This window comes from Etheostoma spectabile, chromosome 9, assembly GCF_008692095.1.
Source record: "Etheostoma spectabile isolate EspeVRDwgs_2016 chromosome 9, UIUC_Espe_1.0, whole genome shotgun sequence".
Classification (NCBI taxonomy): domain Eukaryota; kingdom Metazoa; phylum Chordata; class Actinopteri; order Perciformes; family Percidae; genus Etheostoma; species Etheostoma spectabile.
This window is the reverse complement of record NC_045741.1, coordinates 33916292-33934691: the sequence shown is the minus strand read 5'-3', so window position 1 is coordinate 33934691 and position 18400 is coordinate 33916292. Positions and strand designations below refer to the sequence as shown.

Below are 18400 nucleotides of genomic sequence, written 5' to 3'. Positions count from 1 at the left end.
GGGGAACATGCACACAACTGTTTTCTGTGCCTTGGGATAGGGGCTGTGCTGTAGCAGTATTTATGGATTGACACAAAACATAGCACCAAAATGACCAAGTGCCCTTTTATGTTCTTATTGTTATGCACTTTTCCTTTGTTCTTTCTGTAAAAGACGTTCTTAACATTTGTTGACTGTGCTTGTTGCAAGTCTAAACTGAAAGCAAAGAATATTCATGCACAAGATTTCCATCGAGAAACATCTGAGCACTGAAACCTTGTCTTGTAAGTTGGTATAGTGAAAATATACAGAAGGCCTTTGATAAAGAATTGTTTTCCCCATTACAAAAGTTTCTATCAATTTTCCAGCGTTTTATGCATTTATTGCATCTCCAATGATGCTTTTGGGAATCCGAGATGCACGCACCCCTCACCCATCTCGTCTCTCTCGTTCCCTCCCCTCTCTCTTGTTTTGGCCCAGTATCGTGGCCGTCTGAACTATGCATTTAAAGCTAAAGTAGCTTTGCACATGTGATTTGACAAGCTTTATTTGAGATTAGAAATGTGCAAAGGATCCTTACTGTTTTATTTTCTGCGGTCACTCCAAATGCACGGTGGAACTGTTCAGCTGTAAGAATAGGAATTGAATTGAAAGCAGATGAAAAGTATGTTTTTATAGTGAGAGCAAATCATTTCTAGCAGTGCTGAGGAGTCATTGAATATGTAACTGTGTAGGGTTTAACCTGTGGATTTAAATCATTGTCTTTAACATGGTTGGACTTTAGGCACAATTATGGTATGACTGGCTCTCAAAGGTTCGGTCAATTCATGGCTTAAATTTGCCTTAAATTTATAATGTAACATGAGCTTGGTTTTTCTTTTGTTTAGAGTCATCTGTAATTCTCACCAACTATACATTTGTCAGGTCATGTTAGCATATCTTCAGCATTCCCTAACTAAATTTGTATTTCATCGCTGATTATTGAAGGATTTCATGGGGAATCAATTAAACAATTCAGCAATTGTAAATAAGATCTACATTGGTTGTACTGAAGGTTCATGAATCTTATTGATCTACACGTTTTGTAGATATGTGTTTTGATGATTTATTAAAAATAAGATTCTTAAAAAAAATGTGGCAACTGATATTTGTAACTCTTTATTTTTGGAAATTCATGTAGACAATTACAATTTGTTTATACGTAAAACAGTATGAAAAAGGTTACCCTGTTTTGTTTAGGTCTGATATTTGAATTTGACTCGTGATCAAGTGGAGACACTAGTTAGTATTAGTTAGGTATGCTATAACAGATTGGTCATGATTCTGTTAACTCCCGAGGGTTGGTCAATGAAATCAGGCTGTCCCATTATGGAAATATTGATTCATGATAAGGTTTTCTGTTGCAAAATGAATCTGCAACTATGTGCAGCACTACACTTTTATGGTTTATCTGTTAAAAGTGCCAAATTTGGGATTGTAAAGATGGAGTTTGTGGATAAATGTTACTTCCTATGAATTCTCACAGAGTTCTCACTTACTTGAACTGTTCCACTCACCAGACCCAACCAGCCAGCTACAGCACACTGCCAATATTTCCATTTCCTACAACTTCCTGGGCCTGCATTTACCTGCAGCTCACTGTCTCATTGGTCTAGGAGTATGAGTATTTCTCACATGCTGTTTTTTTTTTATCTGTTTCTAATACGATGAACAAATGAAACAAAAGGCTACATATGCTTCAAGGCAGAGAAAAATTGTTTGCTCAAGCAGATGGACTATAAATATGTAATTGAATTGTCTCAAACTAATTGCATCTTCACAGGCACTTTGTAACAGGACTCATACAGTTTGAAACTAGTTCCCATGTGATAGTGAGAAGGTTGTGGAGTTTATAAATGGAGAATAAGAGGCCCCATGAGCTGAGCAAGCTCAACACTTCCGCTTTGTACACCACCAGGCAGCAGAATCAAGTACAGGCAGTAAGACTTTGACCTTTATTACATTTGTTGTTTTCATATAAACAATCATGTGGAGAGAAAACTTCCCATATTAGTTATTTGACTGTACCAGAAGCTGCTTTACAGCATTGAATCGGTTTATATGTCACCAACAATAGCCTAACACCAAAGACAGTGAACTATATTGTAAATATACTTCCTGCTTCCTCTATTTCTAGAACAGTAGATGGAAGTCGGCGAATCACTTGCACATTTGTCCATCATTAGCATATTATTATTATTATTAAATTAGCAGCTGAGCAGCAACTTAGTTTTCTTTAATAACCCACTAATATTAAACAATAAAATCAAAAGTGTATTTGCAGCACAACGTTTTGCAACAGCTGAAGAGGGCAGGACTGAAGCCTTTCATTTCATCTGAGCAGGTTACTCTGATAGATCATTTGATTTTTACACCTGGCTTTATGATATCAGTGGCTACATTCCTTATAGCATCCAAATACACTGCCACACTTCCAGATAAGCGTTTACTCTTTGGCCACATTATGTAGTGTCCTATAGGCTAAATGGGACTGTTCAACAGCTACTCAGGTGTGAGTTTTGCCTCCGCCCCCAGAGAGACAGGTGTGGTCAGCTGAGTGAGATCTGCTGCGTCATTTTCTCCACGGAGCTGCCAGGCAAGGTGAGTAACCTTTGCTGTGAACTATGTTGAATTTAGAAATCTCTGAATTTCATTTACTAAAGCAGTGTCATTTTTATATCTGTTTTAACATTCAAACTAACAAATGTAAGATGTATTGAATAAACCAAATCATAGTAGGTCTGGCTTGTTCAATAATCCACATAACTGGTGCAAATAGTGTACAGTATAGTAGTATACATTGTACAGATGGCTACAGTTCTTACTAATTTACATTTTCTAATGTAAATTGTCAATTTTCATTAAAACATGTTTAAAACACAAATAATGTATTATACGGGTTCTCTTTATGTAAAAGTTAATGAGCAATGTTTACAGTACACACCATAGATTGTGTTCAGTGACATTATTTATAATTGAAAGAGAAACAATATTCAAAGATTATCAAATAATTGGCATTTGAATGTATAATGTGCTTGTTAGCCCATATATATATATATGTGTTGTAGCCTACTCTGTGCACACATTGTACAAGAAACTTATGTATAGACTCAGTGAGCTGTAAATATTTATGTAAATATATTTATTTTCCAGCAGACCAGATTAAATGAGCCGTTTCTCAGGATGATGGAGTCCAGTCAGTCGTCACAAGAACAGCGTGATGCTTTCATTTGGTTCACAGAGTCCCAGCTCCAGGTTGTGATCAGGAACGGTATCGTCCCTGAATGGTTTCATGGGATCATTTCCAGGAAGTAAGTTTGCAAAGTCTATCCCTGTCCGTCATCTGTAGCAGTGGATAGCAGACAGTGAGGAATGTGGGAAGTCATGTATTGAAAGTTGTACACAATGAAGATGTGTTCCAGCATGCAGTGTTTTTAGTGAATTGCTCAAGTTTAAAACTGTTCTAGTAGCCTATAGTCGTATATTTCTTTAGGATCCATAGTTATTTTTTTGCTATGCTGTAGGTGTAATATTAATGTCAGGTTAGTGAAAGAGTTAAAGTAAAACTGTATGTATGTACCTCCTTTCTAGAGCAGACTAAAATACAGCCCCAATATAAGAGTAATGCGTAAAAATACAAAAATATCTAAACAAAGTATAAACAAGGAATTTTAGGAAGTAATCAAAAAATACCACTTGCTCAACCCAATAAAGCATGTGCTCCTTAAAAAAATGGATGTGGATGTGTTTCAGAAAAACCAAGTGTGCCACATCTAATTAATATTACAACCTTATGTACAGTGGGGCTCAAATGTTTGGGAACCCCAGGTATAAATTTGTATTAATGTCCATAAAGAAGCAAAGAAAAGATGTAAAAATCTCCAAAAGGCATCAAATGACAGATTCGACATTTGTATATGTCACGAAAAGTTTTATTAATTTTATTTCCATCATTTACACTTTCAAAACAACAGAAAACAAAAAAATGGCGTCCATGTTTGGGCACCCAGCAGAGTTTCTAGCATGCACCGCCCCCTTTGGAGGCTGAGACCTGACAGGTTCATGGATTGTTCTCAGTCATCATCTGGAAAGACCAGGTGATGTCCATCTTAAGGTTTTAAATGCCCAGACTCATCTGACCTTGCCCCAACAATCAGCACCATGGCTTCTTCTAAGCAATTGTCTAGAAAACTGAAACTGAAAATAGTCACAAAGCCGGAGAAGGCTATAAGAAGATAGGAAAACATTTTCAGATGTCAATAGCCTCTGCTTGGTATGTAATTAAGAAATGGCAGTCATCAGGAACAGTGGAAGTTAAAGCAAGATCTGGAAGACCAAGAAAAATATCAGATAGAACAGCTCGCGGGATTGTGAGAAAACCAAGTCTAAACCCACGATCCATCCAGAAAGACCTGGCAGACACTGGAGTTGTGGTAAACAATTCCACTATAAAGAGATACTTGTACAAATATGGTCTTCATGGAAGAGTCATCAGAAGAAAACCTCTTCTACGTCCTCACCACAAAAATCAGCGTTTGAAGTTTACAAATGAACATATAGACATACCTGATGAATTGTGAAACAAGTTCTGTGGACCAATGAGGTTAAAGTAGAACTTTTTGGCCGCAATAAGCAAAGGTACAGTACGTTTGGAGAAGAAAGGGCACAGAATTTAATGAAAAGAACCTTTGTCCAACTGTTAAGCATGGGGGGGGGGGGGGGGGGGGGAGAATCAATCATGCTTTGGGGTTGTATTGCAGCCAGTGGCACAGAAAACATTTTACGAGTACAAGGAAAAATGGATTCAATAAAATTTCAGCAAATTTTGGACGTTAAATTGATGCCATCTGTGGAATATCTGAAGTTAAAGAGAGGATAGTTTCTACAAATGGATAATGATCCTAAACACAGAAGACTTTTGGAAAGAAGAATGGACGAAGATACCTCAAACAAGAATTGAAAGACTCTTGGCTGGCTACAAGAAGCGTTTCCAAGCTGTTATACTTGCCAAAGGGGGGTACAAGGTATTAACTCTGCAGGGTGCCCAAACTTTTGCAGACGCCATTTCTTTTAGTTTTCTGTCATTTTGAAACTGTAAATGATGGAAATAAAATTGAACTTTTTGTGACATATTGTACGAATGTCTAATCTGTCATTTGATGCCTTTTGGAGATTTTTTTTTTCTTGGCTTCTTTAAGCACATTAATACACATTTTATGAATCCATAATAGCCAAGTTTTAAACAAAATGTTCTAGTAAGGCTATAACTAAAAATTCCTTTTGCATATGTTTTTGGGTGTGCCAGTTGCCTCTTTGGGTTTCACAGGCACACCCTGACACTTACGCCATTAAACAAGAGGACAACACATTGTTTATACATGTTTATTTATAATGCACATTAGTCACAGATTGGTCTGTGCTTTAAAATAAATCGGAATACTAGAAATAGAATACACAAGAATACAAGGAAAACATAAAATCAGCCAGCCATACAAGCCCTTGTCTAACTAACTTAGTAGCCTCTTAAATGGTAGACTTCAACCTTGTTCTAATTGAGCAGATTTCTAAATTTAATGTAGGCCTAGGCATTCTTCCTCCACACCCAGTATACACATTAACACATTTGTATAATGAATATGTGAGGATTGTTATTAAGTATAGCGCCAGTTTACTTGCTTGACAAGACTATAATGTCCTGTATATCAGACCATTCTATATAAATAGTAAGTCCATACATGATAAGAACATTTGGTTATGTGTTAAAAGCTAAGCTGTTTATTACCCATCTTAAGATGACACATGTCCTTGTGACTCATTCTCCAGTTCACATGCAGTGCCACCCAATAAAATTGTTAGATCATTTACAGATTAAAGTGCTTGTGTAAGAGTTTTTTTGTCTGTGGTAACTTGGTCATAATTATTTGTGCAGGATGGCAGAGGAACTGCTGATGCCCAAGCCTCCTGGTTACTTCCTCATCAGAGTCAGTGAGAGCAGGATTGGCTACACTCTCTCATACCGGTGGGTGTTAAGTGTGAAGGATTAAAGGAGCTCTATTTCACAGTTTACACTCACAATCTTGGTCCAATGGTTCAAAACCCTCTCTTTGACCCTCAGCGCTGAGGACCGCTGCAGACATTTCATGATCGATGCATTGGAGGACGGCCATTACGTCATAGTAGGCGAGAACAGGCACCACCGGTTTCTACAGGACCTGGTGGACTTTCACCGTAGGACTCCCATTTTTCCTTTCACTGAGGTGCTGACTGTTGCTTGTGGACAGGTGAGGAAATGTTTTATTATTCTGCATGAATACAGGTACCCTAGTCTATATCCAAGTCTACATCCACTTCTGGGATTGCTCTTGTTCTGTCGGAAATTCTGCCGGATGTCACTCTTTTCGGATGTCTGTTTTTGGATGTCCGTTACCTTCCTCTTTCTTTGTGTTGTAATTTTCTCTGGTCGATTTAAGAGGACTATGGTTTACTGCCCCTCAGATCTTTGCAGGTTAAATCCAGACACCTAGCTAGACAATCTGTTGAATCAAGAGTTTTTTGAAAGTACACATGTTCGACCAAAACAAGTTCCTTTCCGAGGCTGTTTTACAGCGGCACCGTGGCTCCGCTCGGTGCTTAGCCCAAGATGATTGTGATTGGTTTAAAGAAAGGCCAATAAACCAGAGCACATTTTTCCCCCCATTTTTCCCATTGATTGCTGTGTGGACTAGCCATACCCTGACAATGTGAGACTACAGGTGTCCTAACTGAACATACATAGAAATTTGTGTGGTTTGTAAGTTATTGTATTCATTGTGCTCACTAAGTGAATGATGTGAAATTAACTTAATTTAACTGTGGACACTTCAGTAGAGGGTCAGAACTACATCTTTGCATTTGGGAATTTACAGTGTATGCGTTCAGAGTTAAAACTAAGTCACCATTTCTATCATAGTATTTGCTTGCCACCTGTGCACCATGCAAAAACAATCACAACTTGTTCTGTTTTTCTCTCTCTCTGTCTGATCTCGCTGAAGACCTCGAAAGACAAGACTGACTATGCAGAGCTGTTGTTTCCCCAAAGACACCTAAACCCTAACACAAGTTTGCTACCAAACAACTCACTGCCTCCCAGCACAAGTCAGCAAACATCACAAGAGGATATCCCACCTGCCCTTCCTTATCGACCAAATAATCTGAAGAACTCTCCAGTCCCGTCTTCAAACAAACTTTACCCAAGTTTGGAGGAAGAATTTCTACGTGTCACTTCCCCTCTTCCAGTCCCGGTAATGGTGGTCTTATTGTTTTAAATATTGTCTGGTGCTAAAACTGTTCTTAAAATAAAATCTACCCAAATGTTCCTGCTGGTGATGGGGCCCAATATGAACAAATGATTTTCTCCCAACCTTTGAACAGTTTTGGTTGTTTCCCATGAGAGATTTCTGTGTTTCTGTTGTTGCCTTTTTTCCACTTATTCAAAGTGGGCTCAGCAAGGAAAATATATATATAACCTCTGTGCACTATTCAGAATTTAGTCATCTTTAAATCAAAATCTGATGGTAGTTGTGGGGGCGGTTTCCTTAAATTGCCGGGCCACTGTCAATCAAATCTGATTAAAAAACACAGATAAGTTTTAGATTTTGACTGTTTAAAGAGATATACTTAAGATTTTAAATTAAGTTTTATGCGGTTTTAACATTAAAATATAAGGCTTCTTATTTTCTAACAAATTTTAATGCTGTATGTTTCATGTTTATAATCTCCAGCCTGTGACCAGAAAGAGGAACACCGGCAACAGCCCTCCATCCAACCAGCCTCCGGAGGTTCCTGATCGGAGCTCTGTCCCTCCACTGAAGCAGAACCAGGCTTGTATCAGAACAGTCTCTGCACCTGAGAGCCCCCCAACACCTACAGCCACTGGACAGCCCAGCAACACCAACATCCAGTCTGTAAAGAACCAGGAAGCAAAGCTGTCAGTCATTTCCAACCTGAAGAACCTCAAGAAGAAGTTCCAAAAGAAGAAAAGCATATCACAGGAGAATATGTATGCAGAGATAAATGTGGCGGAGCCTGAAAGGAGTGGAAACTCTGAGAATGAGTACCACGAGATCACAGGGCAGCAGACCTTCAACGCTCCACCATTCCCCCACACTTGCACTGAGCTGACACTGACTGATGGAGGTGTACCTCACGAGTACCTTCCTCCTCCACCTTTTGCTCCAGGCTACTGAAACACAACTGCTCCCTTAGAAAAAAGAATGTAAAGATGGATTGAACCCTAAGTGGAGAATAAATGAGTGTACTCCGCACAGTGATTATTGACAAAGTTACAAAAGCTTGATAGTGCATCGTTTCAACCTTCTAATCGCTGTCCACTTGTGACTGTAATTAGTGACAGTGACTTTTGAGTGCTTTATCTTTTATTTATTTGCTATTCAACAGAGACAATACAGACAAACATTGTTACATAAGGAGAAGTAATTTGACAAATGTACACTATATAGTGTATGCATCTTGCTGAAGCTAATTACAAGCCTTTTCCCTATCCCATGTAGTGAATGAAAAGTATTAATAGGTGGCAGGAGGAAGTTTGATGCAGTGTATGTAAATGAGAAATGGCATGGTTTACAGTATGTCAGCTGCTTTGAATACAGTCATAGCATCAGATGCGGGTCTGTTATCAGCAACGAGATGAGGAAGATGGATGCAGACGCTGGTCAAACTGGTTTCACGGGAAGAAACATTCAGGTGAGACAAAATTGACCTTTGAAATGGCTTTGTCAGACGCTTGTTATTATTATGAAGCATCTGTGTGATCTCAAGAATATTTCACATTTATATCCATAACAAGGTAATATATCTTTACAAAGCAAATATTGTTACATGATTTAGCTAAGAAATCACCTATAAAAAATGGTTAATATGCATTGGTTTCCAACACTGTTGCAGCTCTTCTACAGTCCTTTGTTTCATGGCTGTTTCATCTGTCTGCATTGTAAAACAAGAGACGTATGTCATTTTGACTACGACAAACCAGGGACACTTTTTTTATTTACTCATACTGGAAATGTACGTCATTTCTGTTTCTGCTCTACCTCTATGCAGTTCATCATTTCCCTCTTCTTCTTCCTCCTTTGCTTTCCTTCTCACTCTGACCTTTGCATGATATGGCTTCTGTGATGTCACTCAGTGGTAGGGTGCCTACTGTGGGGGTGTATTGACCTGGGTTTTAATTTGACCATGGACCTGTGTGACATAGCAGTCCCTTTCAGACTTCTGTCTAATTTTACTTTATATGTTTTCATAAAGTGCCAAAAGATACTTAAAGGATGTAATGACTTACTTGTTGTTTTGCATACTCTGATAAATTCTTTAGTTATTCTTTGGGTATGTTTTAACATTTTTAACCATATAAAAGGTTAACAATGGTTTGTATTTTATGGTGAATAGTAGTCAAATCAGTTCAGAGCCTTCCATTCTAAACTAATAGAAAACAATTGCCTCATTATAGACTACCATCTAGTGGCAGTAAACCACATCAGATGCTCAAAGAGTATAGTGGTGGCATTCAGATCATTTACCACATTGTAAAAGTATGCAATTTCTACTAAAGCAAATTTAGCAAATGTCATAATCTAAACATATATTGTGTTTTATGCAAAGTAACTATAGATGTTAACAATTGAAGTGGAACTAAAACTTCAATATTTGCTTCTAGTATAAATATAAAGTAGCCTAAAAGGACAGTAGAAGACAAGCCCCTTAAATTGCATTTAAATTCAGTAAATGCCCTTAGTTACTTCCCTCCACAGTGTCCTCCTACTTCTAAGTGTCCTCCTAAGAATTGCCTCTGACGTTTTAGTTCAATGGAAAGTATGAGCTAATTAGTGTCCCATTGCTGCCAGGACAAACAAATAGATAACCATTTAAAAATAAAAAAATAAAAACACACTTTGCATGCTTATTTTCACCATGTTTGAGATGATAAATCAAGAGCAACTTATCTAATAATTATCTATGTTTATTTGAATGATTTTTTTAATATTTTAACTAATTTGATTGTTTTTCTTTTTCCTGGTGGTAATTGGCTTCCATACGAACTGGATTTAAAAAATTAGACTTAAAAGTAAAGCCAACCAAACAAACCGTTCTTAGCTGCTCCATGAGTGTGAAATTAACAATGTTTATTAAAGCTGATAACAGTGTTTTGGGAGAATTACTTTTTCCCCAAAAAAGTAGGTGGCTACGTACAGTTTACCATAGCTAGTTATTATTGCAAAATTAGTCACTACGCTCTCAATGGCAATATCACTGCACAAGGTCCCCATCAGAGGGGCTTCAAGACTTTACATGTGTGGTGATATCTCTCAGAGGGATGGACTATGCAGGATCACAAAGCTATTTGCTAGTTCCTTTTAAGGAAAACACACAGCCTTGAATCGGGACGCAAGGGGGGTAGGTGGGGACCAACAATCCCTTGGAGAGTTGATTTGTATCGCATGTCTTTGCAGAGTCAGTGGGGGCGACCATAGACATATAATATTTATGTCTATGGGGACAACGGTCAACTGTTAAACACCGCCCCGCCTGGCTACCCCTTGTTCCAAAACGCGCAGAGCTGATAGGCTGGGGGGGTGAGGTGACGTCACCTGAGAAGCACTTGGATTTCTAACCAGGATCAGCCTGCTGTTACTCATGTAGATAGCTGGTGATCTGGAAACTTGTTGACCAACTGTCGACACCTTTTTTTCTGAGACTTCAACAATATTTTTTGCAAGTTTATACATTTGTTACTCTACACATCGTAGCGACACAATGTCTTTCGTCCCGGGACAGCCGTTGACTGCTGTTGTGGTAAGTTTGGGAGCAAGGGCTGTGTCCATTCAACGGGTCTCTATTGTTCGGCTTCTGGTCCGACGTTAACGTAAAACCTTATCAGTACAAAACTCTGACTAGACTAACGTAAATGTTAGCCATAATGCACTCACTAACGTTAGCTGGCTACATTACCATTAATTTATTTGTTTAGCCGAAGTGCTACACAGCAAAGCTAGTCTTCACTCGCATCTCCATGGTCAAACTAGCCGCCCCTAAAGTTGGGGGGCACCTGTGTTCTGAACTTTACGGTAAATGCATTGAAAGAGAGCGAGCTGACAGGGAGACCTAGAGACTATAGTCTGTCTGCTTTCTCACTTTACAAAGAAAAGTGTTACGTAGTATACAAATCTTACCTGAAGACACGCTATCAAATCTTAATGCTAGCACACCACATACAATTTATCAAACGGCGTCGCCCACCGTAGGCTTGTCTTGACAAATCACTCTTTTACAGATGGGCGTCACCATCGGTGAAATTCAGTTTCCCTGCTTGAACGCAACGTTACTGAATATAAAGTGTAGTTGGATTACATTGTTTAGTTGTGGGTTTTTTTGCGGTGACTTCAAATGAAGTAGGACTTGTTACCATTGCTAACATTTATTTATGATTAGGCCAAAGAGGTGGTAGATATAGCTGGGGTTGCAGGGAGTTTGTCAGGTCAGGGTTGTGAAGATTTCATGTGAGGGGTGGGGAGCAGGTAACTGTTGAGAAAGCATGCAGGTTAACTTCCTCATGGTGTGGCATCCACTATCAGTAAAAGGACCATTAAGTTTGTATATCATGGATGTCTAACGTTATAGCTGGGAAGTGTTTAGACAATTCATACAATCAGAAATACTTAACTATCAAAGAAATTTGTTATAGCCTGACTAATGCTGTATTTTTAAGGCTGATACTGAAATTGATATTCAAGATTCATATTAGCCAATTTAATACAAAAAAGATCAGCCAATATTCATATTTGTTTTCTTATTTACAATTTTTTGATAACTATTGCTTACATTTAGTTATCAAAGAGTTTTGACCACGTTATTTTCAGAGTGGCCCTCTTAACATTAGAAACTAATATAGACTAATATAAGACAATATATTGACCAGCCCAATTTATTGGTTTAATATTAACATTATTTAATTAAACAGTGTCTCCTTTGGGTCCACATATAGCAATGGGTCTATTTGTAAACTACTAGTTTCCTAGTTATAGCATAATTTCGTAATAATTTTGGTGCTAGAAGATCTACCGGTCAGGCTTATAAACCTCTTTTTACTGGAAGAGAAAATGTGCTGTAGTGCCGGCAAGTCCTGACTGCCTGACGTTCCAGATATCCTCAGACTTCATTGTATCAGACACCCCACTCAGTGAATGTCTGGTTACTCATCCTCGCACACACAGGCAGTCTTTGTGTTGAGGAGTGTTCTAAGGAGTGCTACTGTCAGAGTCATCCATCCATCTGGTTAGTGACCCTGCAGCTGCTTGTCAGTGTCAAGGGCAGGGCTGCTCTAATAAAGTCTGTTCCTGTATGGACTTCCATAACTAGGAAACAGCCTCTCAAACCCTCCATTTATCATGCTTTGCAACTTGGTTTCCCTCTCTTTTTTTCTTTTGCATTTGCACATTACAACATTATTTTTTTAAACTTTTGCATAATTATTTACTGACTGTTATGTTATGTAAATGAGTGTGCATGAACATGTTAAATTACCATGAACAGTGAAGTTCATGTTGCAGTTAAGGTTAATGACAGTTACACATAAGAACAGAGTGACACATTTCCTTAAACCTGTGTACATTTTGGGCTTTTATTTATTTTGACACAAATAAATAATTACAGTCTGAAAGCCAGTATCCAGTGTCCACTGTTTTCCTGATCTGGGGCTTGTCGTTATAAAATGGTAGTTATAACCTACTGAATGCATTTTGTGGGTCAGGGTTTATGAATTGGCCAAGTAATGCTCAATGCTGCAGATGGATCTGATTTAGTTTTTTCTTCTTCTGTTAAACAGCAACGAATTCAGATCCAGAAATTGCGGCAGGGAGAAAATCTCATCCTGGGATTCAGCATCGGAGGAGGGATAGACCAGGACCCTGGACAGAACCCCTTCTCTGATGACAAGACAGACAAAGTAAGTGTGGGGGTGTGGGTGGGTGGGTGTGATAGTGACATGTCTTTTTTTATGAAGACATTATCAATATCTGACATTTTTGTGCTCAAGTATTCAAAATCAAACTGTAAAAGGTCAAACTGATGTTCAACCCATTAAGTTAAATACATTTTAAGTATTTTACCCAAACTAAATCGTGTGAGTCTCAATGATTTTTTCATTTGTTAACGATAGTTGGGCATTCAAAAATACACAAGGACAATTCTAAATACACAAATATAATACAACAGAGAGAAATCCATAAAAAGCCATAACAAAGATGATAAATGGTAATAGTGAAATACCTGTTTTTTGTTTTTTTTCTTCTGTTCCTGATCACATCTCTGACCTGTTGAAGCACAGTTGTACTAGGGCAGTACTCTGAGTTATAAATGAGGGACAAGCCTGAACACATTACCTGCAGCCTCAGGTGGGAACAAACCAGACTCCCCTTACTGATGTCATAGAGAGGAATACTGCAGGTTTACACAGAGTCGTGTCTGACCTGCTGACTGTATTCTAGGGCTGTAACGATTCACCAAACCCAGGATTTGGTTTGTATCACGATTTTTGACCCACGACTCGATACAAACCTTTTATTTGGCTAACCCACAATTTCATCAGTAACATTAACTGTATACGTAGACGACTAATCTAAAGGTAATTTAGCTAGCTAGCACACCTGTGTCTTCTGCCTCACTATCCCAGAGCTGCAAGGCTTCAGTCAGGTTGAGAGCTGATAACAACCCCGAGGACAGATCCACAGTCAGCCCCCAGCCAGCTAGCAACCATCCACTATTATTACAGCCCCGGCCCGGAGACACAGCCACAGTAACCCCCCAGCCAGCTAGCAACCATCCACTATTATTATAGCCCCAGCCTGGAGACACAGCCACAGTAACCCCCCAGCCAGCTAGCAGCCAGCACGGTCAGCACTTAGCTAACTCCGGTGCTAAGGACACTAACGGCAATTTACTGAACCGTCAGGTAACAGACCCAATCACCCAAGTCAGAGCAGCCGCCATTCGTAACGTTACACCTCCGTTAGCGTTACCGGTGCACCCCCCTTCACTTTTAGTCGTCTTTACAGTAAGCTAAATTTACAAGACAAAATGGGATAAGACACCAAAAGGACTAATACTAATATGAATTTAAAGATGTGGTAGCACTGGATCTGGGCAGGAAGGATAACTCTGGGAGTTGTAAGGGGTGTGTTGCGATTCTGCCTCCTCACTCCGCGACATCTGAGTGGATCTGAATGTCGCAATTTCAGTTTCATATTGCATATTGTTACAGCCCTACTGTTTAAAGTGTGAGATGGAAATATGCCAACTGATGCCAAGCACAGATATCTTGTTACAGGGGAATAATGTGTTTAGAAATTGACCTCTACTGTTTGACCTTTCCGGCTTTCCTTTACATTTTCTTCACATGTTTTTAAGCATTATTGGAAAATTACCACAGAGCTGTGTGTCTGCTCTTATCTCACAATACCACTGAACACACAGAACCATAGGCTTCTGTCTCATTTTGTTAAGTATTGGTTTCGAATAGTGCTGAAAATTACGATTAATTACGATTAGGACACATGCCAAGAATATGTTGGTTCCAGCTTCCCAAATGTGAGTATTTGCTGTGTTTTGTGTTTTATTTTATTGTTATTTTAGTATCTTTGACTTTGGACATAACAAGCAATTTGTGACAGACATTTCTCACTAAACAACAACAAGCGAGTAACCAAGGAAATAAATATCAGATTAATCAAAAGTAATGCTAAATCGCAGTCATAGTTATGGAGTTTTTGTGGATTATGTGCTGCTATTAGAAGGCACTTTTAAAAATATAATTATAATTTGCTTGTTTGTAATAGTTAGAGGTTACAGAAAAAAAAAATATTTTAATCAAGATCATAAAATAAAAAGAAAACAATTTGTTACTTTCACAATGTTAATAATCAGTATTTTCCCAGCCATACACTCTGGTTTTGGCAATTGACTTTTGTGCTACCAATTGAATTCAATAGATGTAATTAATAATAATAATAATAATCCAAGATTTACGATTATCAAACCAGAGAAACTATACTATACTACAGTATTTGTCAAATTTTGTCATTTTATAATTTTGAGGTGCCCCATTCTTAATTTGTTTGATGTTTTTAGATCTGCATCTGTCTGTATTTCTTATTTGATCGTTCGTATGGAATAGGCAATGTATTTTTTTTATTGTCCAAAGGGCATCTATGTGACCAGGATAACACCCGGAGGACCAGCAGACGCGGCAGGCTTGAGGATGGGCGACAAACTAATGCAGGTGTGTGTAGTGAATCAGAGCTTTGATCTACATCCACAAGATGGCACCATGTGTACACTAGAGAGTCAGATAGGAGCTGTGCTCACCTACTGGTAATCAACTCAAATTAGAGAAAACAGCTCCAGCTTTTCTGAAACAAAATCCGTTTTTTCCTCCCAGGTGAACGGCTGGGATATGACCATGGTGACCCACGACCAGGCTCGTAAAAGACTAACAAAGAAGAACGAGGACGTGGTGCGGCTACTGGTAACCAGGAAGTCGTTGGAGGAGGCTGTCAAACAATCTATGGGCAGTTTCCCCAGGCAATAATGTAGTGACACTACTTATAACCACAGACTCATGCAATACCCAAGACCCAACACTCGCATACACTGAGACTCCCAAACATTCAGATGATGGTGCCACCGTGGCCTTTACAACTACGTCAATGCAGAAATAACAAAGAGATCACACCAGATCGTTAAATATATAGGAGATTTATCCAGATGTCTGAGTCTGCGCAGGACAGTCATTAGACAAAGAGATGGGGCTCTTTTTTTCCCAAACACACTCATACTCATCTCAAAGTTATCTGCTTTACTTTTTATATATCTTTGTAGCATATCCTTGTGAAAAATGGAGCAATCCAAAACTCCTTTTCAGATCTACAGGGCTTAAATACATTTAATCAAATTAAATGAAGAATTCAACGTCAGACAGAGAGAGTCAGTCTTTAGATCCACCTTTGGCATCCAATTATTACCGACGGTTTCACGTAAAGAGAAGTTTTCCAAACCTCGCATGATCCATTTTGAGAAATGTTTACATTTTTGCCAATTTTTAGAATGTTGCTGTAGAAAATAATATTAAGGATTAAAAAGAAACCAGATAGATAGATAGATACTTTTTTCATCCCCAAGAAAATTTTAGTTTAGTTAGTGTAGATATTAATTATTGCTATAATTTGGATTTTGAACAACGGTGAGCTGGAATGAGTTTTCTGAAGACCTTTTTTCATACAATAATGTTTCCATATCTCTCTGCTACAGAGCTATATGATTGTTAAATTGATTTTAGCACAGCCTTCTTGATTCATTCCCTCTTTGGAGATATTTGCCAGATGTTCTCAATGCTTGATACGAGTTCTTAGGGAGCAATCATAGACTTTGAATTTTTTTGCCTACAGCTGACCAAAGTTGGTCTTGATGGTTTGGATACATCAAGATTGTTCCTTAGTGTTTATTGTATCATCTCATTCAAATAAAAACAAAACAGGGTTTCAATTATTCCTGTCAAGATTACAACATCAAATGCCAAAGTAAAAGCCAAGGCACTCTAAAGTGATCAAAATATGTCAAGCAGTGTTTGTAATCATTTTCTTTCTTTTTTATAATGGTACAGTTATCTGTAAAACAAACCATATACTTGTATGCACAATGTTTTAATGCATACTAATTTCTTTTCACTAATGTTTCTTTCTGTTCTATTATCTTGCTTCTTGTTGATGTCAATCACATGTTTAAAAGGATCTTCTCTCTTCTAGTTATTCTTCCAAGTCACACTAATTATGTCTCAAACGAACAACATTCCACAAGCTGGACCTACTTCTGGATAACACCTCTCATATCCTGTTTCAATATATTCTCTCTCAATGTTTTTCAGGTTCAGCAAGGTTGGTCATTTGCTGTTTTAATACAAGCAAACCCACTATAGTTTCACACTGGAATCCGCTGCGTTGAGAAAACTCTCAAAATGTGTTGAAAAAGTTTTTTTTTTTATCAATGACCAAAAGTACAAGACAAAACTATAAGCCCTACCCAAGCAGGAGTGAATGTTGTTGGATAATAGAATTTGCACAGTAGCCTTAAATGAATACTGAATACCACTGAGTTTGAGGAAAATGAGTTTCTCTGATGCAAGTGATTTAGAACTAATCATAGACAATGTTCTGGCTTTGAAATGTTAGTTTAATTACAATCTACTAATCTTACATCCGTGGGTGATCTTATTGGCTCTTTTTCATTATGTTAGTGGTTTATATAATATATTTTATGTTTAATACAACCATTTCATTTGTATAATATTAATAACCTTATCTAATATTCAAGTGTGTAATTACGTTTTATTCCAAAATGAATGAACTGTAAAGAAACAAACAGTTATAATATGGTAATGTAATAGGGAGTCAACAATATGCTGATGGAAATAAATGAATGTTAAAGGTACAGTATGCCTAAATTATGTCTCGTAATGTTTTCTTTAACAAGTCAAAAAATCCTTTTGGAATGAAACCTTCTGATACTTTACCGCACTGACTACCAACTTGTTGGCTTGTGAGCCCTCAAAATGGATCTAAATCTGCTTGTGACCCCTCATCACAGATTATGGCCTCAGTATCGAAAACAATAATGAACAGTTATTAAAAATCCTTTCATTTTAAAGGATCTTTAGAGGTCTAACAAGGTGAAAGTATCCGTTTTTTTGCAGGGAAAAAAAAAAGCAAAAAACAATTTTGTGTAACAGAAATACAGCTTTACAGGTTCTTCTTTCATGTTCCTTTTATCATCTTAAAGGTCCCATGACCTGGTGCTCTTTGGAGGCTTTTATATAGACCTTAGTGGTTCCCATTATACTATATCTGAAAACTCTTTCCCAAAATTCAGCCTTGGTGCAGAATTACAGCCGCTAGAGCCAGTCCCACAATGAGCTTTCCTTAGTATTTCTGAGTCTATAGCTTTTGAGGGGGGGGCTTGACCAACTGCCACTTTGATCATTTGAAAGCCATGATGGCTCTCTCATGGGTGGGGTAAATTCTCTGGGCGGGCAAAGCAGAGAAAGGGGAGGTAACCTTGCATCTTATGACCTCATAAGGGACATGATCCAGATTGGCCCGTCCGAGCTTTCATTTTTTCAAAGACGGAGAAAGATACCCAGGGCACGGTTTACATCTATCACCATTTCTAGCCACTGGGGGACCAAAGGCAAGCTGGGGGAATGCATATTAATGTAAAAAAAAAAACTCATAAAGTGAAGATTTCATGTCATGGGACCTTTAAGAAGACCCAATGCAGTTCC

General features: G+C 38.2%; 2 protein-coding genes across 3 annotated transcripts; both read left to right on the top strand.

Annotated features, from left to right (window-relative positions):
* Positions 1–2540: 2540 nt before the first annotated feature.
* hsh2d (hematopoietic SH2 domain containing) lies at positions 2541–9342 on the top strand. Of its 2 annotated transcripts, none has more exons than XM_032525221.1 (6): positions 2541–2619; positions 3175–3329; positions 5948–6037; positions 6134–6299; positions 7050–7298; positions 7779–9342. In XM_032525221.1, exons 2-6 carry the CDS (start codon positions 3202–3204, stop codon positions 8241–8243), a joined length of 1098 nt encoding a protein of 365 aa, XP_032381112.1. In that variant the 5' UTR covers positions 2541–2619; positions 3175–3201; the 3' UTR covers positions 8244–9342. The 2 variants fall into 2 exon arrangements, with proteins under 2 accessions (XP_032381112.1, XP_032381113.1); XM_032525222.1 differs by having other exon boundaries at positions 2605–2619; positions 3172–3329.
* A 1283-nt stretch (positions 9343–10625) lies between these two features.
* On the top strand, positions 10626–17550 carry tax1bp3 (Tax1 (human T-cell leukemia virus type I) binding protein 3). The gene is made up of 4 exons (XM_032525232.1): positions 10626–10866; positions 12896–13015; positions 15269–15346; positions 15506–17550. The coding sequence occupies exons 1-4, from the start codon at positions 10828–10830 to the stop codon at positions 15653–15655; spliced, it is 387 nt and encodes a 128-aa protein (XP_032381123.1). The 5' UTR covers positions 10626–10827; the 3' UTR covers positions 15656–17550.
* Positions 17551–18400: the final 850 nt, after the last annotated feature.

What these genes read in the sequence shown, in the direction of transcription:
- hsh2d (XM_032525221.1), top strand. Translation starts at nt 3,202, where the DNA reads ATGATGGAGTCCAGTCAGTCGTCACAAGAACAGCGTGATGCTTTCATT. An exon ending in GGCTACACTCTCTCATACCG is followed by an intron (nt 6,038 to 6,133) that starts GTGGGTGTTAAG and finishes TTTGACCCTCAG; the next exon opens with CGCTGAGGACCGCTGCAGAC. An exon ending in CTTCCCCTCTTCCAGTCCCG is followed by an intron (nt 7,299 to 7,778) that starts GTAATGGTGGTC and finishes TATAATCTCCAG; the next exon opens with CCTGTGACCAGAAAGAGGAA.
- tax1bp3 (XM_032525232.1), top strand. Translation starts at nt 10,828, where the DNA reads ATGTCTTTCGTCCCGGGACAGCCGTTGACTGCTGTTGTG. An exon ending in AGCCGTTGACTGCTGTTGTG is followed by an intron (nt 10,867 to 12,895) that starts GTAAGTTTGGGA and finishes TCTGTTAAACAG; the next exon opens with CAACGAATTCAGATCCAGAA. An exon ending in TGGGCGACAAACTAATGCAG is followed by an intron (nt 15,347 to 15,505) that starts GTGTGTGTAGTG and finishes TTTTCCTCCCAG; the next exon opens with GTGAACGGCTGGGATATGAC.